We start from the raw sequence: 21,257 nt of genomic DNA on the forward strand, positions 1-21,257 counted from the left end.
AGTAAACATTTCCTCTGTTGCATGGTCCTACAAAGCCCCTGTAATCAGGTAACAACTGTTTTCATACTAATAACATGTTTAACTTCTCCTTTACTTTAAATTAAAATTCTCTTTAAATTAAAATGCTTCCCCATTCCCATTTTGAAGTTAGAAAGTTAGGCTGGGCTCCCACAAAGGACATATTCCTGCTGAAATCCTTTTACATTCTGCTAAAAAGAAGTCTTATGCAGATCATAAGACTGCTACATAGTACTTGATATTACTACATTATGTTTTGATTAAGCTATTTACTGATTTTTCCCTCACACATCTTGAAATTGAATGCAAAATAGCAACAAAGGATATACAAAGTTACACATGTCTGAATTTTATTTTTAAAAGTTTATTTGCTTAGCATAGATAAAAACTTTACCATTCTTATAATTAATCACATGAATATAAACTTGGGGACATTCTTTCATTTTGGATAAATAATGGCAACCAGAAATATTGATGCCATTCAGAGCAAGAATATTGAAAAAAATACATTCTGAGTTAGAGGTTTCAAGCATAATACATATTCACTAAGTGCCAAACCACAGAAACCTCTGTATGTAAAGCCTGTGTTTTACATAGACATGCAAATACAAAGATTTTCAGCAGCTGGGCTTGAGTGCATTTCAGGAACATGAAACTTAGTTATCACTTCCACATAAAGCCGCCAGGATGGTTTCATAATCCCCTTTGAGTTCATCCTGTAAATTTAAGCATGAAAACCCCACAACTGTTAGAATAATGGTCTCAAGTAAAATAAATTTCAATCAACATTCAATATATATTGATCAAATATATAATCCTCCACCTATATAAATTAATCACTTGATAACACACCAATTAGCCACAGACTGAGCTGAAACCAAGCACCCTCACTGAAGTTATTTGCATGATCTAGAAATAAGCACATGCATTTCCAGGGTGAACCATAGGTAGACAAGGCTAATAAAAATGCTGGGAGGTCTAGTGGCATAGGTGAAGAAAAGAAGCGCAGAAGATTTTTATCTACCCAAGAGCTTAAGCTTTTACTCTGAATAAAATGAAACTTTCTTTCTTGATCAGTGGTGTCCAATGCCCATTAGTATTTACAGCACTTTGTGTGTGCTCATTGTGTCCAGGAGCATCTCAAACAAAGGCTAAACAATACAGTAATACTCTACCCACCATGGAATTGCTTATTCAGCTTGGTAAAAATGGATAATAGGCATCATGTATGAAGTGTAATTACTACACACATTTCTTGTTTTCTCTAATTTGAATCTAGTTTTCAGACCTGTGTCACCTAACTGTAAAAGTAGCAGATGTCAGTAAAATCCATCATACATGTATGGCGTATGTTTCTACTCCAATGAAGACTTTTTTCTATTTTTTTTTTCCCCAGAAATGTCTACTACTCTCCACAAAGATGCTATGCTTTGCCAGTTTAGCTTTCTTTGAGTCCCTCACCACTTGAATTTTCTGTAAAGGACACTGCGGGGGTCATTCCTTTTTAGCAGAATATTTTGATTAGTTTAACTCATTTATTTAGATCATAGGGAAAATGGGGAAAATAAATGTTAATTAAATTAAAATATTAATTTGCTGGAGTACCCCAAATGTTAAAAGCCAATATCCAGTTGTGTCAAATACCTCCCTTAAAGCTGTCATGGTAATCATCTCCACTATCCTGCCAAGGTACTGCTCAAGTACAAAGAATTTGGGGATATTGTCCTCTCCATTCAGCTCTTGTATTCTGCTGTAAGATGATATCTGAGAGATGTATCACTACTATTTCTATAGGTCTTTTGACAAAAACTTTGACCTGGAAAAATGTTTCGTTCTCCCAGCCTGTGGGCCATAGGAAACATAAAATACTCATCTACAATGAGCTATGCAGGATGAACAGGTGACTGAGAAGCAGAAAATTAACAGATTTTTACTGGACTTCAAAAAACATCAGGTTGTTTTGTGTTTCATGTGTCATGTGGCAGAAAACCTACCATAATGGCCTGGCGGAGGGAGATGCCATACAGACTCTTGTAGTAGCCTTTGATCTCATTCATATCCACTTCATGGCGTGAAACCATGATTCTGATGAGGTCCTTGTGCCGGGTCCCAGCACCCTATTAAAAGAAACAAAGAGAAAAGGGGGAGAAAAAAGGAGAGAAAATAATTACGCTGCTTTCATCACTGAAATATCTTTAATCAAATTCTGTATGTTAATCCATCAGACTAGAGATGAACACAACCCTGTCCTTTTCCTTTAGTATCTCTCATAACAGGGAGATCACATATCTGCCTTATGTTCCCTATGAGCACAATTCACTTCTGATAGGCTACCCCCACCCTGTTCTTTTGGGGGCTTTTAAAATATTTTTAAACATTTCTTTCAGCTGTTTCCTAAAAGCAGACATATCCGCCTTCACTGTGCTTGCTAGACATTAGGGACAGCCTAGACTTTACTGCCTTTTTTCATTACTTTTTTAATAGTTTGATGATCAGCATTTTTATAATGTTTCACTCAATTTTTCACACACTGCTCCTAACCAAGTCACAGGAGTTATGACAATACTCACATACTAGACTGTTTCATGATCTCCATCTGCCTCACTAACATAGGTTCCAAGTCTGCCAGAAGGATCGTGGTTATCTCATTATAGATTAGGCATCCACAAGATTCCTACCATGAACTATAATTGCTCTCCTTTTCCCTTTCTACTACAATTGTTGGTTCATAAGGAGGGTTCCAGCCTGTTTCCTGTTGCTGTAACAGTAAAAGATGTGTGGATGGACAGATGCCCTCCTGAACACACCACAGCAAACAGACAACCCCTCCAAAAGAAGTTTCAAAGAAAGCAATGGAAGGAGTGAGAGAAATACTCTGAATTTCCCTCTGCTGTTTTTTCTGCCACACAAAAGGCCTAGAGACCTCTAGCTAACATCTAATTTCTCAGCTTATAAAGCATCTCATGTTCACAAAGAGGAGATATTTATTTAGATTACCTTCATCGCCAAATGGAGTTTTTCTGCAAAGAAAGCTGGCTTGCTTGTGGCACACTTTACTGTAATGAAGCAGTGAGACAAGGTCACTTCAGCTATACATTTAATAAAGGTCTACCAATAAAACACTTCCATTTTTCCTACCCACATACCCTATTTATGTACTTTGTTACCTGACTTCATAATGTATGAGGACAAAAGCATCCCTTCCTCTGTTTATTCAGAAAGCAATTCAGTCAGGGGAGAATAATTACTCTAAAAACAACACATTACCTCCTAGTTTACTGCCACAAAATTAAGAAAGGTGTTGCAGTTCCCAAGAAGAAAAATGTGAAATAATTTATGCTTTCTATGTCAGAGCTCGAGGTTATAGTTGATATTTTCCAAACCAAGACATAGTTCGATTTTGATATTTAGAGGGATTTGATGGAAATTATTATTTTATCCAAAGTATGTTTGACTGTGATATAAAAACTAAGAATCAGATCAGTGTCTGGCTCCCAATTACATCCTTGATCCAGTGGTAAGAGGGAGGCCCTTCCTTAACTTTTTGTTCATGAACAACAGTTACTAACTTTATATGAATATTTTCTTGAACAAAACCACTGAAGGAATTTTTCTGGTTTTAAGAATCAGTATTATAATATTGATTATATATAATTTATATTATATATAACATGTTATATTATATATTAAATTATATTATAATATAATATTATATATATTATATTATTCTTGCAACATGAACCTTGGAGAAGAGTGGCTTTGGTTCAAGACAGGTTTAAAACTATTGGATCTTTGATACTGTTCTGACAGGTTTTTTTGGTATATTGATTTCTTGTAAAGGTCTATGTCAGCAACTTATCTGTTCTCCTCAAAAGACCTTTCCATATATCAAGAAAGGTATGTCTACTCATTCATCAATTTGAACAGATTTTAGGTGCCAATTAAATCACTATGATTAGATTAGACTTCCAAGGTATTATTTAGCAAGCTTCTCAATGAAGCAGGGTAAGTACAGAACAGTTTCTGATCAGAGCAATTATGGCAGAAATAAAAGTTTAAGCTTAGTCAGAACGTACAGTAGCTTTCAATCTGCAGAACCACTTACCAAGGGCAGTGAGGCAGTTCTCAATATCACCTTTCAGCTCCAAATCCAGTACTTTGTTCATGTCATGCTTGCTGTACTTGGTGTACTTCTGAAAGACTAGATAATGGGAAAAAACCAATATTCTCCTTGCACTGTTTCTGCCCTATTCTGTCCTCACTGCTGCAGCAGAGGACTGTTTGTGGGTCATCTTTCTCACTTCCTTCAGACAGCACAGTGTAAAGAGCAGTGTTGCTGCACAGACTGATGGAGTCAGCATACAGAATGGGACTTTGGTAGGATGGAAGGTTTCATTTCCCGCTGGGTGGGGTAGAGTTGGCCAACACTAGAGCCTGTGACATTCTGAGATAGCCCCCTGTCTAGGGAAAATTGCCTAAGAGGCAAGACCATTTTGGGGAGCTCTCATTGCTTGGCACTGTGATCACAGCTGAGACTTCAGTTTTGCTAACAGCCTAAGTGATACTGCTCATCCCTACTCCTGAAAGAACAACTAGGCTGCCAACCACACCCTTAGTCAGCAAGCACACTTGCAATTAGAGTCACTCTTGATAATCTGTATCTTTGAATTCATGACCAGGCAATGTTCAAAAATCATCCCAGAGAAGCATGAAGCTTTGTTCAACTTACCCCTTCGAAGATGTGGGTAGCTTCTTGCAGTAAGAACAGTTACAAACACACCAGTATCAGTTCCTTTCCTTTTCTCTCCTGCTTCGTACAAGGCCTGTCATAAAGAAAAGATGGTGGCAAGGTCAATATCAGAATAGTAAAACTCAAACAGGAATACTGTATTTTGAGGTGCAAATTGCTTGTTAGTAGTGAGCACTATCCCTTGACCCAGATCAAAACTGTACCCTACCTCAGATTAACTCCAGCTCTGTAAAATAATACTTCATATTTCACTTATGTTGTAATAGCACCTAGCAAACACTGTGCAGCTAGAAAGCAGATTTTCAGACATTTTATGACCATCATCTAGCTGTTCTGGGTATACTACATTCTTGAATTAAGTTATTTTTCATTTCTCCTGATAGCAGTCTGCATGAAAACTCAGGACTGGTAGGATTTCGTAAGACTGACTAAATTATTTCTGCAACTACCTTGTGCAACATGCAGGAGAAACCTATGCACTAAGTACTTCCTCATCTTTCCAGGAGTGACTTCTACTTCCAGGAAAGTAAAAACCAAACCAGCCTCCTCCATTTTCCTCACCTTCTCAAATCTCTCCAAGAGTAATAATAGGAGACCTCCACACTGCATGAAGATTTAACAGTCTGCATCAAGGTAAACAGTACTGAACTTTCTAACTTAGAAAAAAATATTAATTTACTTTCATATCTAGGGCTGATGATAGAACTAAACTCCTTATGTAAAAGGAATTAAAGCAGTATTTCTCAATGGCCTTTTCTTGGCCAAATCAATTTGAAGTAATCCAAGTTTAAATTGCAGCTATGATGCAACATATTGTAGGTGAAAACTCAGCAATAACTGCTAAGTTTTATCAAGATTTTAGCAAAGATACTCCCACTAATGTTGGAAGAAATAATAAGATCAGATGTTTATTTTAGAATTACTAAGAAAATGACTGTGATGTTTACCAATAATCTTGAAAGGTCTGTCACTAAAAAGCATCTGCTGATATGATACTCCGTGGTATCTAACGTGCTGCAGAGTTCACACTGCTACTATGGTAGCTAATTCTGCACATAGATGAGAACACCCCTGTCCCTTAATTCAAGAAATGTTTTATAAACAGAAGCAAGACTGGGTCTGTTTCCTTCACTTGTTAACTTGTACTTCAAATGGCCAGCATGCTTTTCACCAACTAGACAAGGTCTTGCAGAGATGTTTCTGAAGGTAGATATTAGGCTGAAGATCTAATTTCCTTCATATAATTAACTTACATGAACCTAGTGAAATACTGTCTCCTCAAATTATTACTGTATGATATTGAAATCTCTGCAACGCACAGGATCCAGACAGCCATGGGAATCTCAAGTAGAAGAAGTTCTGAAAAGTTCCAAGCATGATCTTACCCTGGCATCACTGTCAGCAAGTTCATCATTCACATGAGGATTTTCACATCGATCAGCCTATATAAAGAAATAAATAAAATTTCAGTGGTACTCACAATCATTCTGTTCATTAAACCTCAACACTTGAGAGTTCTGCAGCACCGCCCTCATACATAAACCAGTACATAACTGGAAATTGCTGCAGTTATGTCAATCATCCTGTGAATAAAACTGTTGTATTTGTAATCAGAGGACATACTTCTACAGCCATCAGCAACTTATTTCTTAATTCCTACCTAACAGTTCACAGTAAGCATTTGTTTCTTGTCATGAAACAGGAGGCTTCAAACCTATGACCTGTTCCCTGATGATCATTCAGCAGACTTCCTTTCAAGCTGATTTGATAGCTAAAACTGGAAATCCAAGCCATACACATAGATCTATCAAAAAATCATCATGCATGCAAATACAAGGTTCATATATATATATATACACAAAAATAAAATATTTATTAATTTTAGAAGGGTATTTTAATTGGGAAAGTCCAGCATTTGAACTCATCTACTTTTGAATGTAAATTTACATATAATTTTGTCCACTTATTAACTGCCTGCCCTTGACCTATTATCTAACTAGTATAAACATACATTAAAAGGGGAAAAAAATATTTCTCTAATGTTAAACATTTCTTCTTTTCCTAGTCAATTGACATGACATTATGCCTCTTACTTTTTCTAGTGCTTAAAGATAGCACAAAAAAAGTCTTAAAAGCATAACAGATAAAAAAAATATTTTTTTACAATAAAGTTTTTTAAAAGGCATTTGAGATAGATCTTATTATAGTTTGTTTAAGAACAGTTTCTAATGGTCTAAGATAAGAAAGTGAAAAAAGAACAATGCAAAGAAATAAATATTGCAGAAATATTTAGTTATTGCAGGTCTCTCTAAAAGAGCCTTGAGAACATTGATTTTTGATTGTAGATATTGTCACTCAAAATGTTTAAACATAGCATACCTTGGCTAGAGCAACCAAAGCCTTTTGAAAATCTCCAGATGTGTCAGAGATGATGTCTTGAGTCAGGTCTCTCTTCAACACTGCAATCAAATAGTTTGTTTTGAAGTTATCAACTTAGTTGACTACATAATCTTTAAAGGTCCCATCAAAACATTCTGTGATCTTTTTCAGTATTTTCTTAATTTCCCACTTAAATATGCCCACTAGAAATGTGATTTTCTTGCTTTCTTTCATTTGGTCTCAAGCAAAGGAGTTTGTTTGTAATGTATCCTTCAGATCCTGAGATGTGCTGTGAAATTGGAGGTTAAACCTAAAATGTGCTGAAAATGTCCTTCTCTAAGGTCTTGTGGGTAGCATTGTCTAAGGTTTCTGCTTATAAAATACACAAACCTTTTTCTGAGCCTTTTTCTTTTTCATTCTTACTTTTGGCTGTTCTTATCTCTATTGAACTCAAACACAAAACTCTCCAAAAAAATCAAGCTCTTAATATAGGCATCTAAGAAAAAATGTCTTGGTAAAAATTTACCTCATCATCTCAGAAAACAGGATTTAATTAGACAACACAGTAAACATGATATATAAGAGAGACACCACATTTACATTGAAGTAACTTCAAGTATTTTCCCCTAATAATTCACTGGCTGCTCCTACTGCTAACATGCCTTTGTTGCTAACTCAACTACATTTTGTTTGTTTTTTTCAAGCCTATGCTTTTATTTTAAAATGTCAGCCAAGGTTTAGTTATAGGGGAAGAAAAGCAGCTTGGCTTTGCATGCATCCAAGAAAACATCTAAATGTGTGACTCATTCCATGAGACACCCACAATTCCAGCAGTGGTGATGTATCTTTTCCTTCTCTATTAGGACCTACACAGATCAGCAAAAAAATCACCATGACCTCCCTCGCCAGAAACCCTGACAAATCTTTATGAAGCTTCATTTGCCTCCCATATTGTTATATTTATATATTATAAGTGAGGCTGTGACTCCAATGTGTCTCCTATATAATTATACAATGGTATAACTACTTCCTTGCATCTTAATACTTCTTTCTTGCTCTGAATTACCTTCCTTGTAGTACTTGCTGGCTTCTCTGATCTGTTGGTTGTTTCTTGAGGCCAGAATCTCAATTAAGGTATCTTCATCAGTTCCAAGTCCCTGATAAAAGCAATTGAAGTTTTAGAGATGTTATTCAATAGAGAAAATTTAAAATTCTTATCGGAAATAAGATGAAAATCATTGGATTAGCTTTGAAGACATGGAATGGGAAATAAAAATTAAAAATATTGTGCTTCCATATAATGTAATTTCAGCTCTTTTGGAATTAAATTTTTATCACATTCAATATACTAGTGCCTAAAAGATCAAACAGATAAAAGATAAGAATATAAAATCCATGAAGAAAAAAAAAGGCTCCCCTTCTTTCTTTCTCCTATATAAGCATGAATGTAAATGTTGTGGCTCCCATTAGCAACCAGTTTTCAGAAGGCAGAAAGAGTTCATTCTCACAAAAGAATCTCCTCCAACTCTGAAATTCATCAGGGATTACTGGGTCTTGTTCTCATAAACCGAGTTACCAATACAGATTTATGTAACAAAATGAAGTTAAAATAAAGATAATACCCAAGCCTTGAAATCTATGTCCAGTGTTATTTACAGGCCTTGATAAGTACAGATGCTCCCTAGAAAACTTTTTCCTTGGAGATTTTGCCCTTACCTTCATGGAGGCTCTTAATTCTTCAGCATCAAACTGAGCTGGAGTTTTGAGCAAAGCCACAACAACATCTTCTAGATGGCTTTTCAGGGCTTTTTTCAAAGCCTCTTCTAGACTCTGTTTCAGGAGGAATAAGAAACACACATTAGTTAATGAATGGTAAAAGGGTAGCTGCTGTTCAGCTGGAGTCCAAAAATTAGTCTGGCCTCTGATCAGTCTTAGTCTACATCATTCCCATATCCATAACAGAAAGAATTATGAAGCCCTATTTCAAGTTTCAAATTTATCACGTTTGACACATTAATTAAAAGTGTCAGGCAGGGTTTTTCAGTGAGTATTCTTGAGTGCTTTCACACATGGTAGTTCAGCTATATTGAAACATTTACAGCATCACAAGAACACTCAAAATAGGCTGCTCATTCTTCAAGAGAAGACAATGCCATATTACTCTTGCAATTATGATTGAGTTGCTTATTTGTGTAACATTTGAACTCATTTTTTATTGCATGAAGTTTGAAGTGAATGTAATATCACCCTGAAAAAAAACCCCACAATTTCTGAAGATAAAGGCTATATTCCAATTTGACCTAAATTTAAGTAGGGTGAAAAAAAATTAATTAAAATCAGATTTATTCTGCCACCTATCTAAAAATATTCTAAAACCACTAGAAGCACCTCCTTATACACTTATATAAGTGCTGGTATACTTGGGGACAGTGTTATGGCCCTACAACTCTACTGTCCTATTCAGTATTCTGTTTTTACTCATATATACCATTCAAGCCAGGAGAAACATTGATATTCTGGGTGAAAATTAAGCTTGGTTTGAATACACTTTACCTTTCCTTTAGCCTGTTGATAGGCAGCTTTGATCTGCTGTCGCTGAGCATTTGTTCTCTTAGTCAAGATGTCAATGATGGTGGCTTCATCTACACCTATGAATATCAAACAAAATTCCAATATATCCAAAATAGATTTTTGAATACAGACAGCTAATTTTTTTAGTTATTATCTGCTTTAAGTCTTTGATTTATTGACAAACTCATATTTAACCAAAGGAAAAACTGTAATAATCTACAGACTCACAAGATTAATGATGAAGCTAAGAAGCCAAATGAATAGATCTTATTAAGATGCAGAAATTCCATAGAATGTCTTACAGTGTTCTGAGTGTAGATCTTCCCCTACACTGAAAAAGCCCTAAAAAACCCCAAACAAACAGAAACCCCCACTAAAAAACAAATTGATGGCATACTCCTTTTATTTCAGTAAGTCTAACTGAAAAACCTTTTGAAGGTGAATGAAATAAGAATTTCATTAAAACAGTGAAATGTTTTAAACAGTGAAGCATACAATATATGATCAGCATTATCACTGCCTCTTGCAGGAATTTTATGGAAATCAAGCCAAAAAGTATTAGTATGGTATGCTGAAATAATATTTCCTTCCCTACAAATTAAATTTTTACAACCCTTCCTTCAATATGTTCAAGAACATTAATATAGTGTTAAGGTCTGAAACCATAATACATCAGGCTATGGAAGATACAGATACTTCACCAAGTGGTATAAAGCTTCACCAAGCTTTCAAAAGTAGATGCACCTCTCCTGCCTGCCACTGCACTGCCTCTTGCTCCCATATTTTATTCAGTACTATTCTCAAAATTTTCTAAGAATCCTAATGTACTAAGTCAAATATTTATTCCTCTTACCCTTCACAGTAATAGCTCTGTCCAAAGCGACAACATCAGCTGATGGATCAAAGTTTGGGTATGTCTGTACTCCACGGGTACCTTTTGAACTCTTCTGCAGAGGGAAAATAGAAAATAAAATTTAAAAAAGGAAAAAAGAATTGTGCTCATACCAAATTTTTTTTACAGAAGCAGTTTTGAATGCCCAAATAAACTAGGCATTTGAGATTGCCTTTTATCATCAATAACACACAGTTTTGTAGCTACAGGTAATTGAATGTGTTCAACAATGGATATGCATTGGATCTGGCCCTTTCACAGCTCTCATATGAAACAAAAAAGTACTTCATAAATTGGTTTAGGTACCTGAACACCTATTTCTTAGGGTAGGTTGGATTGTATTAGAAAATAATTAACTATCATAATTAGGAAGTTACGCTCAAATTCTATAGGCTCTAAATCCACAAATCCTACAGGCACTTCCATAAAAAGTGCTAATTTCTTTGCTTATCTTATGCAAACTGCCTGTGTATCGCACTGAGTGTGCCCTCAGCTGATTCATAACTAAGCTTTCAAACACTTCTTGCATTCAAGATCTGGGGGAAGTGTTCAAGCCTAACCCTACAAGGAAGTGGAGACCTCTTGCCCAGCTTCTTTGAAACTTTAGACATAAGGCACAGTCTTGGTAAAGCATTATCCACCAGCTGGTTGTGGTGAATCTGCCCCTAGATGGGCACACCCTAGTCAATGTCTGAAGATCTCTGGGAGCTGTACAACAGGTCATTTGGCTTACCCTGTCAGCAACGTGACACATCAAGTTACGGGTAGGACCTAACAGCATTAAATAAGTCATACAGCACTCAACAGCACTAAATAACAGATTCTCACCTACTGCTATTACAGAACTATAAAAAGCTGCAAGATTATTGGATGAAAGATTTATAGAAAATTCACAGAATCACCTTTAGTCTTTCTCTAGTTTCAAAAACTAGTATTTTTTTTTTTTTAAGTCTTTTGCCATTAAAATAAAATATCCCAAGAGAAAGGGCAAGGTTTTCTGAATAAATGTTTTATGTACAAAAATTTGTATTGAATTTTGTACACTTCTATCATCTGATAATTAAAGGTTCATCTCCTTACACAATTGTCTCACAGGAGTTGTAAGAGAGCAGACAGACTGCATACTTAAATCAGTCTCTTGCATACTTTTCAAGAGATCATTTTGTCTTGTGTGCTAAGTCAACAAAGGAATGGGACTGTCTCACTGCCTGTTTCTCAATCTCAAAGGCTAACCTTTGTATACTGGTTTCCATGCCAAACTTATCCACCAGCAATACAAAACTCTCTGTAACCACCATAGCCAAGAATGTCTCAGGGCCCTGGGAATGGAAGTGGGACAGGATGGTGGAGTCAAAATTACAAAATCTACAGGGGCCTAGAGCAGAAAACTTTTGTTTAATGAAATTTCCCCTATATAAATTTGTTTCCAAAATGTAAGTTTTTTAGGGAACTTGTGTGCTTTCACAGTGTACTGCTTTACCTTTGCTTTCATTTCAGTATCTTCACCTCATTCTGACAAAGACTCTCCATATCATCCTAGCACAGTAATTCTTGTCTCCTCACAATCATATCCCTCCCTTCTAATGTATAACAGTACTCATTGTCTGAGGCTTTATATTACATGCTGTGGCTTGTTCCACCATGAGCATGACATGTGATATGAAAGCTAGGATATACACTAGGGACTTTCACTTCCTCCTTTACATTCCTGGGTTCCAAATCATTGGGTTCCTACGCCTCAGCCAAAGAGTTCCTGTTTTATTCACATACATTACCTGAACATGTTCATACAAGTCCAGAACTCAGCATCAGATTACTACATTAAAGATGATCTGAGTGAATTAGTGACTGGCCACTGGGAATTACATTTTCATCACACTAACTAGTTCTGCCTAGGAATTGATAACTTAACAGATAGGTACAAATAGGAGCAATTTTTCATCTTATAATAAACTTCCTAGGTAATATGGTTGCATCAGACTATACAGCGCAATAAAATTGGGTTCCAGTTCTAATCTGCTAGAGTTTTGCCATTGTTTTCCTTACATCTGCATGTATGAAAGATGTTTAAATGCTTTTAAACCACTTGTAAGAGTACAGAAAAATACACATGGTGCTTTCAAAAGCTAATAACACTTACAATACATTCCTGCTCCTGATTGTCCATGAACCATGCCTGCTTCAGAAATTCTGATACCATAGCCATGTTGACAGAGTTTCTGGGAAGAGATGCGTAAAGTTACAAACCTTTTTCATAATTTTCAGAACCAGTGCAACTCAAGATTTTCCACCCTCAAAATCACTTCTCTAGCACAATGACATGTTGTGGTTACTGTCCCACATGGCACCTGGCCTGTGCTACTGGAGGCAGGTAACTTTGGTGCTTCAGGAGTGATGTGATGCTCCACAGCTGCTTTGTCACCCCTACTCTCTTAGCTACTTTCAGAAGTTTTAGATAAGAACAGCAGCAGCACTATTTGCTTATTAGCATAATAATAAAAATTAATATATTATATATAAATATATTATTAATACATAATAATAATTAATAATACATTAACATTAGCACTTCCTTACAAAGGGAAGTTACTAGAAACCAATTAGTCTTTCTCACTAATTAATCTATCATCTATGCCCACGTAGTTTGATCATTTGGAAACTCACTGGTAAACAAGGGTTCTTGTCTCCTTCACTGTGATTGCAGTTCTTGTGTATTATGTTAGGACAAAAAAAGATACTCCCCTGTTAAATATACTTTCATGTAATTTCTTTGACTAGACATTTTCTAAGGAAGGTGAGTAAATCTGGATAGTTTTATATACATTGTTTTTTCTGACATTTTCTACCATTTCTCCATAATAATAAAACATTACCAATTTAAGAAGAGGAAAGAAAAATAACTTTTGCTTTTTACCACTCAAAAAGAAAATCCACCCAGCTTTCCCAAAAGTCACTATGCAGAAAAGGAAAAAAATGAGATTTGGTGTAACAGTAAGTACTCAAAAATAATGAAGAGGTTGCTTCATAACAACTTCTGCTGTTGGTGTGGGGAACATTCTGTTTGCCAGCTGAATTAGTGAGGAAATAGAGGAAATCAATGGTTTATCAAATAAAGCTATTCAAACTACATGTTTTTTTAAAACACTCTTCCCCAGCAAGCTTTAGGGAATACTTGGTTTTAAAGCATACATGTAAGCAGTAACTAGAGATAGTATTGCTGAGTAAACCAGACTTACTTTGAAACTACTGTTAAGACACAAAATTCTATTTGCAGTCTTTTAGTACAGATGATAAACACAATTATAAAAAATTATGTTACTTATGCTGCTAACACATCCCCTCTGTCCTGTAGCAAGGGCAGGGACCAGTATTTTGAATCGATACAAGTTTAGGACCAAGGAGTATAGCTGCAGCCCAGCTCTTTCTTTCCATCACAGAAAAACCATAAAGATTCTTTCTGCCAACATTCATCTGCCAACAAAGTGACAAATACCTCACACAGCCTGCCTGCAGCTCTCTCCAAGGTAAGAGCCAGCCACATTCCCTCTTCCCCAAAGAACTCTTGCTTTTGCTTTCTTCCCTCAGGAAGGAATTTAGCTCTCCCTGTGCTGCCAGAAAAGCTGAAACTGATTTAAAAATCTGTATTTGTATGTTATTTAGAGTAGGTCTCAACTGGGTAAATAATGGGCAGAATGTTCAGTCAGATTTAAGGACCAACTTTTTAAGTTGCAACCTGCACTTTTCTCAAGCAGAGTGACTCCTGCACCCTTCTGTTGACAGAAGTTAGCAAGGAGCGATGAAGCAATACAATACCCGAAATTCTGCTGCATTTTTTAACAGCACACATGAAAGCTGTGTGCAGTGGGATGGAAACACTTAAAAGTCTCCACACTGGGTACACTGAGTCATCAGCACTGACATGTCCTGGTATGTCTGCTGACTATCTGACTCAGAGCAGGGAACCACTGCAAACTATGAAACAAGATTCTGTCTCCCAGCACCAGACCTGAGAAGAAGAGTGTTTTGCCTGATAAATTAACCCTTTCCAGGGGGTGTTGGCTGCAGGAAGCAATGCCAACACACCCCTTCCTTCTACATATCCCCACAGCCACCCTTGACACCAAGCGCTAAAGGTTTTGATACCTTTGGAGCTAGGAGTAGTAGAAGGCCACTAAACTACACTAAGTTTGGTTTATTAAGCCTCTAAAACTTCATGCCTTTTCTGATTTAAATTATACAGTAAGGGAAAAAAAAAGAGGTGCATCTTAAAAACTTTTAAAAGTACTTTTTCTTCTTTTGAAATAAAGACAATGGCATGTAGATCCATCTATATCCATATAGTAAAGAAATAATGCAAGTTTGTCAAAGTAGTCAATGGCCCTTGGGAGGAGCTAAAAACCTCAGTCTGCTTAAATTAGTTTAGCAAGGTAAGAAACCAATTTATATATAAAACTCTTCTTCTGCTTTGGAAAAAACTACATCTGATAAGAAAAAAGAAGATTGGAATCTAGGAAGACAGCCAGCCCACTGATGGAGACAAGATCTTGCCCAATACTTTGTCCTGCCACTCTAAAATGTAAAGAGATCATGTAAACAACACCTAGATACACGAGGGATACATTGAGTGCAAACATTACTTTAATATAGTAAAAAAGTAACTGATTCCCACTTGGAATTATCAACATCTCAATGGGACTGAAAAAAATCATACAGACATTCAGACTGAAAGACCTAACTGTTGTTTCACCAAAAAAAAAAAAAAAAAAAATCACCATAAAATTGCTTTCTGCCTGGCTCTTAATCCCCTGAAGATGTCCCCTCAAGCAGGACCAATCAAAAATTTTTAAGGTTCTGAGAAAATACCTTATTAAAAATATTTAAAGACAAAAACTAGATTTTTACATTACAGTCTGTGTTAGATGACAGTATTTATCTATACTTATTTAACCATATCATGAAGGATGTAAGATGCCTGGTTACTTTCAAAGTCTCAATATCAGGATTTTGATAAAAATTACAGTCATGATACCCAGTCAGATAAACAGGCAGAATATCTAATAGAATAATTTAGTTTGCAGTGGAAAATCTTCTGAATATGGAAACATCAGAGAGAAAAACAATCTTGTCCTTGTGAAATTCTATGGAAAGATTTAGCAGAAAGAACTCCCGATGAAGCAGCTTTTATATGGCTTTGCCAAGTTCTTAGTCAGAAAAGCAGGATTTTGCTCATGTTTCTAAAAGATTGATTTGATTTGTAAAATTTTATTTCTGATTTTATTTCCAAGAGATTTGATTCTCATCACTTTCATGAACAATGATTCCTCTACAGTCATAATGCAGAAACTGTTGAAGTTTCTATTTCTAAAACTTAGATAAAATGCACAGTAGTTTTCTAGGAACTCTGGTTTTCCTGCAGATTTCTACAGCAACCTACTAAAAAGGCAATGAGAAAGCATATGAAATGGACAACTCCAAATAAGTTTACTTTTCAAGTTTTAACCACTTTTTATTCCCTATATTTGATTGCATTAAATAAAAGCTATAATTGTCCTAGCCTTTGTGTGAAATGTTCCAGAATGGAAGGAATTCCTCCTGCCCACACCGGTCTTTTTCCCTGACAGTGAGCACAACCCACAGAAAGTTTGCACCAGGTCACTTGGCAAATTCAGCATACAATTCCTAAAGTGTGCTGGGTCTACAGAGAGCAATAATGAACTGCAAAATCCTACCTTCCTCCACACAAACACTGCCTTGCAGGGCTGCACAGTCAGGAGTAAAGGAACAGAGGGCTCTCAAAGCTTTTATAGCCTGCGAAGGAAACTCCACCCAGCAACCAGTGTTTCCACAGCTCTTGTAATCATCTGCAGCAGTTATATCTGGGTGCCACCCAGAGTGGAGAAACATCAGGGAAAAAAAAAAGTCATTACGAAACTATGTGCTGGCAAAAGTATGAGCAGATTTCAGAAGGGAAAAGATAACAAATGAGCAAGCCACAGTAGCTCTCCTCTCCTTCCCTGACCACATCCCCAATTTTAATAAACTGCCATAAATCTTTTGGGATCATGAGATTAAATATTAAGAAAACTTAACCTGTGTTATTCTCTTCACATGTTGATATGTCTGATATAATTTCAAAAGTGAATCTGTTAAGATATACCTTTGCTCAGTGAAACTTTGAGAGAGGAAAGGGTAAAGAGTCAAGGCAGCATCCTTACTTCACTGAGATCCACTGGCTATCAGTTCTGCATCTTTTGCATGCAGGCCCATGGCAGAAATAACCCAGGAATAAAACACATCTAGTCTTTCATATAAATAATTTTTTTTTTTTTGAAAGAAACTCATGGAAAAAGGCAGGCTAAATATAAGGGCACTAACTAATTGGCACCTATGTAATTAGAAAGAGATTGAAACAATCAGATTAAACTCTGAAGTTCAAAGTGAGAGTGGTTTGCACAAGATGAGGGTATATCTATAAGATGAGGGAAGTGGTTTTCTGCAAGCACTTCCTTGCCAAGCCATCACAGCACAACACCATGCATATCACTAACATCTCAAATTGGCCTGGGGCATGATGCCCAGTGAAGAAATACCTGCTGCTGAGCCAGAAGTGCTTGAAGTGGGCAGATAAGGTCCCCAGCAGACTTTCATCCTCCTTCTGCCGGCTGGCTGCAATGCCCAGGTACTCCCAGTATGGATGATCTGCCTTGAATGAACATACAGGAAATCCAGTCTGCCCTTGAAACCCATATCTAACAATTAATTGTATGATATTATAGAAGGAGGAAGAAGAACAGACTGATGATAATTATTAGAGGGGACCCTCACAAATTTCTCAAATATAAGGTAACACACATGCACATTCCAGCATAGCTTACATCTTCCTTCCTCTGTGCACCCAAATATGTGGTGCTCAGAGTTATGTGAGTACAGTGCCCACCCCAGGTGTCCTGCTCCTGGCTGGGGTGATGGGATAGGAGCGGCTGCTGCTGACCCTCATGGGAATACATCTGGCCCCCAGGGAGTCCCCAGCCCCCCTGGCTCTCTAAGAACACTTTTCTCCTATGCTTTGTTATTTCCTTTCTCCCTGTACATCTAGTATATAATTTCACAAAAGTATTTTAAATGTTTCCAGTAAGCTGAATAATTGAAGGGGCCTACCAGCTGACACAGATACAGTGAGCAAGCTGTCAGGTGTATGTTGATTTATTTAATTATGATGTGTGATATTCAAATTACTTTAGCCCACCTGAATTCCATGTCAGAATGACACTAGCAGTCTTATTTCATTTGGGTCAGGTTTTGGCCAGAATCTCTGTTGATACTCTTTTTCTGGGGTTTTTCCCCTGTCTATTACTGAGCACTACTAGGGGTAAAAATCAGTGTGCTAGCATAGTAAGACACTCCTCCTTGTTGACTCTTTTTTCTAATACAGTTTTCCCTAATCAGATTACTATCCAATTTTTATTGCCTATTTTTTAACTTCTGATTTAGTTCTTTTGTTTTTTGGATTGTTTTTTTAAAAATCTATTTCAATTGTCTTAAGGCCCACGTTTCCACCTTGAGAGTGATGTCACAAGAAGGCATTGTGTTACTACTCATTGCAGGAGCGGTTTGCATTTGCTTTTGCTCCTTCTTAATGGGTGTACAGATGTTGGTTGACTCAGTTTTCCTGGAGCTCGACTGAGTCACCATCTGCTCTGGACTGCTTCATTGTACAAAATGTTGCCACTTAAAAAATGCAGTTTAGTTTCACAGAGCTCTTAAAAATTGCTTATTGTTACTCTGTCATTTGTTTCATAAAGTTATCACAGTTTGCATATTGTTTATTGTTGAGTTGTCACTATTTACTCAGAAGCAGCAAACCATGTAGCCACTGATGTAGAGGCTCAAATGCCCCAAAAGTGACAAAAATAAGTATGTTTGTTTACAAGCCTCTGTGCATGGAATGCAGTTGAGAGAAACAGAAATGTTCAGTGAAAATAGAAAAGAAAAATGATCGCTTGATAAACTGCCAGATTTGACCATGCCAAATATTTCTCTTAAGGCTAGTGATGACAGCTCAGTTGGGAAAATGAGATTTCCCCAAGCAATCCATCCTACACAAAATCTTAGGAAAATGAGTTAGGAATTTTCATGGAGTTTGAGAGACAGAGTAGCAGCCCTTGCATCTATTCTGTTGTAAATCTGTTTTTATTCTATCCAAGAATAAAACTCTTAAAGAACAGTTAAGTTTGGGGAAATTTAGGAAATGATGATTCTACCTACACTAGACCAAAGACCCCATTTTATGAATGAGCTTCATACTTTCTCTTTTAGGGAAAATTGATGTTCACAAATTGCATTGTTATTAAATACCATTATCCTGAAAGAGCTCCTGACAGTAATAAATTATAATATATATATATATATTGCAATAAATTATAAAACAGAGATCTGCCTGTTTCACACCAGGACAGCCATCCAGTTTGAACCATCTGATAGCAATCCAGAGCCAACTGGAATCTGCCTCTCATCTTTTGCACCTTGTGACATCAGTTATCCTCAGTAGCTCTTATCCACTTCCTAAAAACTGAGGAGGAGCACATTACTCAATTTCCTTAGGCACCCAGGACCTGCAGTACAGCACCTGTACTCAGGCTTCAGGCAACAGAGACATTAATATCGATGATAAAGATCTAAGAGCTTGAATGGCTTACAGCAAGCCTACTGAAGGCAGTAATAATTCCAAGAAATCATACCAGGGATAATGCAGTGTTTTTCCTAACACATATTTACCAATTCCTGTACAATTCCTGTTTCAGGAAGTGTGTCTCAGTTGCATTATTCAGAAAAATATCTTTCCTGCATATTGAGGTATAGGGTCTCCTCAGACCTTCATCTCTTCCTTTGATATAAGAGGTTAAATATCAAATTCAGTGAGAACAGCTACACTGTCTCACTGTGCATTTTTACCTGATATGCATGATTGCAGTTAGGTCCTTCTAGAGTCAGGTTACGATTATGTATATCCCTGTGATCCTATATTATGATATTATGGGCGGGATGACTTCAAATCTAGACGTACAATTTCTTTTTTATTTTTATGCTTAAACAAGAAAAAAGATACATATTCATTAGACACAATAGGACACATTCAAAACTGTGTAATATCTCTTATGGATTCTCTGTTAAAGGTTTTATTTTCATTAATATTGTATTTCCCATTCAGATCATGTTTCAGTTCTGAACCCCTTTGCAAGATTGTAAATAGGGAAGAGTGCATTTGTTGATACCGATGCAAAACAAATCATAAATATTTTTTAGGCATTTTCTAACAAGGATTTATTTTATTTACACTGCATAAAATATTTAACACCTCTGTCTTTTAACATGGATTTGCATTTTGTTATTGCCTCATGAAATACTGAATTAGCAATAATTCTCAAGCAACAGGAATTCCATGGTTTAATTAAACGTGAATCTGTTTCTATAATCAGCTTTAATACTTACTGCTCTCTTAGTTACAGTAAATACTTTTCTGCAGTTCCATAGATTTTTAGAAGTGTAATGGGATATACTGAGTCTCATGGTTAAACATGGCTTGGCTATCCAGAAGACACAAAATGTTAGTGAGCAACCCTCTGCACTGAGAAATAAAAATAGCCCATCCTCTCGTAAAAACAAGCAGAGTGGCTGCATGAGAAATCGTGTAAAAGTAACATCATTAGAAATCCCATTCAGTTTAAATGAACTCAAGTTCAGGTAAGGACTTCCAGAAGCTTTTCAATGTCTCAGAGTGCATTCCAGACAAAAGCTGCTCTGTGTGCCAGAGTAATTTATATGAGGAAAATGTGGGCCTTCTAGGCAGCCTCTAGGAAAAACAACTTTGGAAATCCTCATTACACATATCTTCTTCCAAATCATGGTAGAGCAAAACAGACGTGTTTGATGTGGCAAAAATAGTAAATTACAGTGGAAGGTAAAACTCAGTGCACATTCAAGGGAAAGTGCTAAGGGGACAAGGAAAAGTGGGAATGCATAAGCTTTTTACTGTCCTATGCAGTGTACAGTGCTAATCAGAGGGTGCAAATAATAACAGAAGAGTCATTCAGGTCAAGGGAGCACATGTGACTTTGACAATTGAACTGTGCATAAAAGCTGTGAAAGGTTGGTGCCCTGAATGGAGAAAAAGCCCAGACATCCTCCCCAACAAAAAAACAAACCAAAAGAAGAGAGTTGGAAGTGTGTCACACCTGATCTTGGGAGGAATGGAACTGGGCTGTCTCTTCTACAGAAACCAAGCAGCAAGATGAGCAGTCCTCTGATTGACAAGATACTGAACCCTGCTGCACAACTAGGTTGTTGTAACTTCAAAGAAAGAAGAGACAGCACTAATTAACAAAAAAATAATCAGCAGATGAACCACCTATGGTACTGCAATATGCAGGTTAAATTTAGCCATCTGGGATTTCCCAGTTTACTTGGCATTCTGAAATTGACTCTTTGAAGTAGCTTTACATCTACTGCCATTTCTTGTGCCACTTTTTCTTTTAAAGAAAATTAATATTCTATTTTATTTTAGATATATTTATTATATTAAAATATTTATTTATAATAACATATTTTCTTCTAAAGAAAATTAATATTATATTCAATTTATCATTATGC

General features: G+C 36.4%; 1 protein-coding gene across 1 annotated transcript; it reads right to left on the minus strand.

Moving 5' to 3' along the window:
- Positions 1-344: 344 nt before the first annotated feature.
- ANXA1 (annexin A1) lies at positions 345-16,431 on the minus strand. Its single transcript, XM_005530364.3, has 13 exons — positions 16,340-16,431; positions 12,751-12,829; positions 10,572-10,665; positions 9,701-9,795; positions 8,864-8,977; positions 8,214-8,304; positions 7,148-7,227; positions 6,154-6,210; positions 4,748-4,841; positions 4,124-4,219; positions 3,016-3,074; positions 2,013-2,135; positions 345-734 (listed from the first exon to the last, which is right to left on the minus strand). The coding sequence occupies exons 2-13, from the start codon at positions 12,814-12,816 to the stop codon at positions 675-677; spliced, it is 1,029 nt and encodes a 342-aa protein (XP_005530421.2). The 5' UTR covers positions 12,817-12,829; positions 16,340-16,431; the 3' UTR covers positions 345-674.
- Between the last annotated feature and the right edge of the window lie 4,826 nt (positions 16,432-21,257).

Source organism: Pseudopodoces humilis, chromosome 4 (genome assembly GCF_049639895.1).
Source record: "Pseudopodoces humilis isolate 2021_Gansu_Grassland_sample_001 chromosome 4, ASM4963989v1, whole genome shotgun sequence".
Lineage (NCBI taxonomy): Eukaryota > Metazoa > Chordata > Aves > Passeriformes > Paridae > Pseudopodoces > Pseudopodoces humilis.

Coding starts and splice junctions, on each gene's coding strand:
- ANXA1 (XM_005530364.3), bottom strand. CDS start 12,816: ATGGCTATGGTATCAGAATTTCTGAAGCAGGCATGGTTCATGGACAAT. Junction 10,666..12,750: donor ATCAGGAGCAGGAATGTATT/GTAAGTGTTATT, acceptor TTCCCTCTGCAG/AAGAGTTCAAAAGGTACCCG. Junction 6,211..7,147: donor CTTTGGTTGCTCTAGCCAAG/GTATGCTATGTT, acceptor TTCTTTATATAG/GCTGATCGATGTGAAAATCC.